The sequence below is a fragment of the Rhopalosiphum maidis genome, chromosome 1 (genome assembly GCF_003676215.2).
Source record: "Rhopalosiphum maidis isolate BTI-1 chromosome 1, ASM367621v3, whole genome shotgun sequence".
NCBI classification, from domain to species: Eukaryota; Metazoa; Arthropoda; class Insecta; order Hemiptera; family Aphididae; genus Rhopalosiphum; species Rhopalosiphum maidis.
In genome coordinates, this window is record NC_040877.1 from 8,060,066 (window position 1) to 8,066,651 (window position 6,586).

A 6,586-nucleotide genomic window follows, 5' to 3' on the forward strand; every position below is an offset into this window, starting at 1 on the left:
CGGCCGACGGGCCGGTGGTTTTGTTAACTTCCAGATTTGCAAGTAATCCGATAGGCTATAGCTATACATGCGCGTCTCGTTACACCACAGAAGATGTCAATCTAAACTTATATTGACCTACGAAATCGGCAGTGACGCATAAACTTTGCATATAATATACATGACGAGGTCGCCTGCGTTCACTGTGGAAGACTCCTCGAAAGCTTTAATCCATATTATCCTTAGTTTGCGAATACGGTACGACACTACAATGATTATCTCGGAGGCTAATGAGACTATGCGGAAGCGCCGAATTCTCAGCTGGTACCTATAATAGGTACTTTGTATTATTACTCGCCGGAAGCGAGTTTAAAGTTAAAAATTAGTTATTTAGATGGAAAAAGAATTCGAGTAAGTACACGTCTAAAAAAATATGTATACACTAACGTCTAATTGATTTTTTTCACTCAGTTTTACATATTATATTATTAGTTTAAAAGAAAATTTTGTTTGCTAAAAGTTCTAATTAGTTTCTCCTGTAACATCAATAAGAAGTCTACCCCTGCAGTGGTGAACAGGGCAAAATTTGTTTTCTATTACATATAATAATTAAAAAATTGTATTATACAGTTGTAATGAATTAAATAAAGACTTTTAAACTTGATAATTATACAACTATTGTCATTAAAATAATTTCAACAACTCAAAAATACGATTGAGAACGGTCATTGCGGTAGTGGATACCTTTTTTAAACCCTTTTGAATATTGCAATTGAGAACGCTCAATCGTATTGTAGCCAAATAAATATAGTAATTATAATTTTTTATACTAGGTATCAATTCAAAATTTAAACAATTACATTATAATATCATGATGACTTTTAACTTTTAAACGCTAATAAATTTAATATTTTTAGAAAGTTTTTTTTTTTTATCGATATTTCGTACATGTTAAGTTTGTATATTTTAACATAACAATAATTTTTATCCGATTGATAAAATGAGATATCCGGAATTTTCTCATAACAAATTATAATCTACAATGCATAATACTTACAAATAAAAACAATTTGTTTTCATTAATATAAAATATTCATACAGCCGTCCCACTTAAGACATAAACATTATTAAAAAAAAAATTAATTTTCTTTTATTATTAGGTGACTAATATTCTCAAATTAAAATCATATACCATATTGGGCAATATAATTTATTGTAATCTACGTCGTGACATTAGAGGACGTAACTTCGTAAGATGGTGTGTATTACATTTTCTTGACTAGTGTCTATTTTTAAATGGGGCCCAACATTAAAATAAAAAAATGGAAAATAAGCAGGCATTGAAATTTTTGTCACCTATATATCCCCATATTAATTTATATATTTTCTGTTTATTAATGATTGATGCAAACAATAAAAATTAAAAATAATTAAATATTTAATTGAATATAAAAATACTTGGATTTTTATTAAATAAATGAGTAATGACTATTTGAAAAATATTTTAAAACCATTATTAATTATTGTATTAAAAAGGTGCACAGATCAATCTTCACAAAGCAGATTCCCATGTTTTTAAAAGTTTAAAATTTAATTTATAATATACTAAAAAAAAACTTATATTCCCTTAATAACCTTTAAACTGATAAAAAATGTTTATCTTTACTTCAAATAATTTAAAAATGTATACACAAATTACAATAAGAATTAAGAAACAAATCTATGCATAATAGTTTAAGCTTACAATACACTTAATAAATGTTTACTATTTAAAATCCATCATGTAGTAATTTACTGTTTAACATTCAAAATAATAGTTGCACACCTTTACTTTGATAAATTATTTAAATTCAGTCACATTTTAAATATTGTGAGAAATGATCAAATATGACTTTTTTAATGGACAATACATTATTATATTCATCAGCATGGATTTTAGGCTGAATGTTTTTTAATCTCCAATATACACCTAAATATGTAAAATAATCTTCTAAGAACCAATAATTATTTTTCTCCTCAACAAAATTAAATATTATCAAATACATAACAATACAAATACCTAATATTATTATAATTAAATAATACAATTTATTAAAAAAAACATTAAATTTTGTTTTACAAAAAAATAACTTAATCACTAACTTAAGATTTATAGTTTAAATATTTTAATCACAGGCTTAATAATCTTCAGCATTCTTTGGTGGCCGAACTTCTATATTTCTTTGAATTGATTGTACTAACCACTGTATTCCTTCATCAATACCATCGCTGTAACAGATTGTATCAGAAATATTAAAAAAAAAAAAAACAAAGTTCTTAACAAAAAATTAATAAATAAATACCCAGTCAATGCAGATATTGGCATAACCATAAAATCTCTTCTTCCAATCAAATGAGCATTCTGATTAAAAATTGGTTTTACTTCTCGGACACCCATACAGTCAGGTATATCTTGTTTATTTGCTAATATCAAAAGTGGTATGCCCCCTAGGTTTTCGTTGCATATCATCTTTTCTATTTAAATTTAATAAAATAAATTAAAAATTTGAAACATTGAGACTAACATAAAATATTATAAAAATATGAAACAAGTTTATAAATAATATTAATACTATATTCAAATTTTTGTTTCAGAATGCAAATAAAATATTATACCATAATATTTATAATAAATATTTTAATTGTATTTTGTGGATTTTTAGTATTAAAACAGAATGGAAAATATAGATTAGTCAATTTTAACAGTTATATTAAAAATATAATAATCCAAAATCTAACTTAAACTGATGAAGGTATATTTTAAATGCATACCAAATGTTTTTTTTGATTCATCCATACGCTCTCGGTCAGATGAATCCACAATATATATAATTGCATGGCATTCAGCATAATACTAAAAATAAACAGGTATAAAAAATACAATGAATTTTTTAAGGATAAGTTGTAGTCATGTTACTCCGTGTCACGGAAACAAAATCATTTTAATGCAAATAAATCGCGTATAAGAATATAAAATACATCTAAACTCATACTTTGTCCCAAAGTGACTGTAGTTCTGACTGACCACCTAAATCCCAGAAGTTCAAGCTCACTCTGTTTATGTCGATGTTACCAATGTTCAAACCAACAGTAGTAGTGATTTTACTAGGGTTGATACCCTTGTAGTTTTTCTTGAATTTCGTTTTTGAACATTCTAAATATGTCTGGAAAAAAAACAATATCAGCAATTAACGGTAACGTGCTTGAGTTAACAATTGGAGAGTTTGTTACCGTTTTACCAGCATTGTCCAAACCGAGTATGAGAACCCAAAATTCATCTTTCTGCGTCAAGTACTTGTAGAACCCGTGAAGCAACGTATACATAATAGTTCCGTCTTAATCACACCGGTTCAACATATTTTAGTTATTATGGTGTATAAATTATATAATCGCACGACCACTACCTTTTACGCCTCAATTCGTACGAAAAATTGCGTATTTCACACGACCATCATGCAGTTAAATAAAAAAAATATGAAACATTAACAATTATGATTCGTATCGACTTTGAAAAAAAATCAATTTAAATTTGAATTTCGAACTAAACTCTGTTCATACTCCATTGTTGTGACACGAAGTACCTAATCAGTTATCATTTATCACATTTTCTTATCAACCGTCGTCGTCATGTTATATCCCAATGTTTAAACTTTGATTATCAATGTTCATTAGTCGAATTATTTTAATGTCTCTTTACTTGAAAAGTACGTACATCATCTTCGTAAATAATCTTAACTTTCCCGGTGTAATAACTAGTAATATTATGTTTTCCGTGAAATAATATTTGTACCGTTCCGCTTCTCACATCTGATTGTACGAATATGTCCAATACGATTGTTGTGCAGTGCTAAAGTATAACGTTCCATTTGCTTTGTCGTTGGAGTTTGTTGTGCTCACACCCATTGGCCATGGGAGCGTGCTGTAGTTGGTGCAAGGAAGAAGATGCGTACGCTGTAAGAGTTCATGAGAATTGTTAATTTTACACAGCAAAACCATGAGAATTTGAGTTATTATTATTATTTTACATAGGCTGTCGATCAAGAACGAACTCATTTGCTGATTGATCCAGATTGTAGCAATACAAGCGTTCAACGTGGTGGTATTCCAGAAGACTATCATTATGGATCACTACCCAAAGAATCTGAAGAGCAAGCTGGATTAAATCGCATATTAGAAGAGATATCATCGTGAGTCTTTCATTTTTTGGCATAATTATGCCTACTTTATGTTTTAGATATAACACCTTTAATGTCACAGCTTCAACCTAACTTTATTCTTAAAATATTTTTTTTATTTACTATCATAACCTACTTGTACTTAATATGTGTAATTTTATAATGCTATGAAGACATGCTTATTATATAATAGCCAATATTTAACAAATGTTGCTCTGTAGTTTTTCTTCAAATTTGATTTAAATTAGATCACTTACAATCAAGTTGAAAGAGAATTGTAAAATATAATAAATATCACAAAGTTTCTTATACTTACTTGGGTTTAAAATGTAACTATCATACGATTATGGATTAAGTTTTTTATTTTTGAACGAATACTAAGTGAATTAAAAACTATTTTTAACTCCATTTCCACTACAGTGAAAACATCTACTTATAAATAAAACTTTTTTTATGTAGCCTTTCGGAAAAACAGAAATAATAAATGTTACCAAAATAGTGTCATCTTTTATTAGATACGTTGGATGATAATAGTTATTGAAAGATAATATATTTATTATAAAATATAAAGATAATGGAGCAAAAATATTAAGAATGAGGTTGACAAATACTAATCAAATTTAACAATAATCATAATAATATAGGAATCTTATTTTAATTATTACCATCAATTATCATTATTTGTCAGTCACTTATATAATTTTTTTTTTCAGAAATGTCATTGATGTTGGTCAATTACACAATTGTATTGACCAACAAGAGGTGATAGAACGTCAAAACCTTTATTGTGCTAAACTGCAAATTGTACCCCTTTCATCTGTAGCTAATACTATTGTTAGTTTAAGACAAATGCCTGTGTGCCTACTGAAAGATGTTCCTGGTCCAGAGAAGGTATTGTCAAGAAATATAGGACTACCAGAAAACTATCGCCACATAATGGTTTGTGTAAATGATATACAAAGACACTTATCTATGATGAGTGTGGAACACAAGGGTGATTTAGTTGTTCCATTTTGAAATGGGCACATACTATTTTGTAATATGTATTTCAATTTATCATTTATATATTATATAAGTATTTTAAATATTTATACATAATTATTATTACTATTATTATTATTATTATATTATACATGAACATAAAAATATGATTAGTTTTTTTTCAAGACTTCTGTATTGGTGGGACATGAAAAAAATATAGCATGAATCCCATTCCCATAAACAAGTGTAAAATAGTTATCAAGAATATAAATGCAAATGGTTTCTGTCCTAATGAAGGCATGAGTGAAAATACAATTACATAACCGGACACTAGTGTGCCAGCTGCGACCAAAAGCCACTGCAACCAACTGATTTGAATTACCCACAGAATTGAAATTGGCACAAATATTGATAGCGAGTATCCATACAAACACAGCAGTTCCAAATAGCTTAGATTAAACTAAACAAATAAATATATAAATACTTAATAAATATAGTTAACAATATAAATTATAAAAAATATTTATGAAGGTAATACATAATAATCATAATATTATACAACATAAAAATTAAAACTTATTTTGTATACTTTTATGATCTTTTCTTTGAGCTATCATTATGCTATCACAACATTAAATAAACAGTTCAATTGTATGATTGTCATCCTTACCTGTGGTTCTTTATATTTGACAAAAGCCCATAGCATTAGAGGTAATAACCAAGCATATAAAAATATTGCTGTGGCTGCTGAGGATACAGCGTGGAAATTATATTTCCAATGATAGTCATGATCAGCAGCTACTTGTATGTAATTTGCAACATTTCCACTGATAGCTATAGAAAACACTAGAGTCAAACATATCCAAAACGGACCATATACATCTGGTTTTGCTCTGATGTACCGTTGTAAGTAGTTGACTCCGTAAGTAGGGATCAATGCTCCTTTAATACGTTCGAATACATCTTCCGAAGTGACATCAAAATACTTTTGAAAATACTCAACGGTCCAGATTGGGTACTTGGGCAATGGTACTTCAGTAGGTGTATTCGACAGAGGCGGCAGATTTTCGTTTTCTAATGTACGAAAATCCATAGCTGAAATCAGTATTGTTTTGTTATTTGGTAAAATTAAGATGTATTAGTAGTATATTTTCTATAAACATACTGTTTATTTATTTTTTGAAACTTATAATTGCACAATATTCTTAAAATTATGTCTTCGGGTAACTCATAATCACAGGAATTTAATGTATTTATTAAAAAAAATTTAAATTGTCAAATTATGATGTGTACAAATCACGAATAAAGATAGTATCGTGGTACAAATGATAAATAATGAAATATCTGTTAAGAGTTATCTAACTATATTACTATCACATTTGCTAGCAACATTACACAGAAAACAGAAATTT

General features: G+C 27.8%; 3 protein-coding genes across 3 annotated transcripts; 1 reads left to right on the forward strand and 2 right to left on the reverse strand.

Annotated features, from left to right (window-relative positions):
* Positions 1 to 2,047: 2,047 nt before the first annotated feature.
* On the reverse strand, positions 2,048 to 3,696 carry LOC113548587 (ADP-ribosylation factor-related protein 1-like). The gene is made up of 5 exons (XM_026949542.1): positions 3,250 to 3,696; positions 3,012 to 3,182; positions 2,791 to 2,872; positions 2,322 to 2,493; positions 2,048 to 2,247 (listed from the first exon to the last, which is right to left on the reverse strand). Exons 1-5 carry the CDS (start codon positions 3,340 to 3,342, stop codon positions 2,157 to 2,159), a joined length of 609 nt encoding a protein of 202 aa, XP_026805343.1. The 5' UTR covers positions 3,343 to 3,696; the 3' UTR covers positions 2,048 to 2,156.
* An 11-nt stretch (positions 3,697 to 3,707) lies between these two features.
* Positions 3,708 to 5,341, forward strand: LOC113548588. Its single transcript, XM_026949543.1, has 3 exons — positions 3,708 to 3,971; positions 4,048 to 4,205; positions 4,907 to 5,341. The coding sequence occupies exons 1-3, from the start codon at positions 3,927 to 3,929 to the stop codon at positions 5,208 to 5,210; spliced, it is 507 nt and encodes a 168-aa protein (XP_026805344.1). The 5' UTR covers positions 3,708 to 3,926; the 3' UTR covers positions 5,211 to 5,341.
* Positions 5,292 to 6,485, reverse strand: LOC113548586 (protein YIPF1). The gene is made up of 3 exons (XM_026949541.1): positions 6,340 to 6,485; positions 5,845 to 6,269; positions 5,292 to 5,634 (listed from the first exon to the last, which is right to left on the reverse strand). The coding sequence occupies exons 2-3, from the start codon at positions 6,265 to 6,267 to the stop codon at positions 5,356 to 5,358; spliced, it is 702 nt and encodes a 233-aa protein (XP_026805342.1). The 5' UTR covers positions 6,268 to 6,269; positions 6,340 to 6,485; the 3' UTR covers positions 5,292 to 5,355.
* Between the last annotated feature and the right edge of the window lie 101 nt (positions 6,486 to 6,586).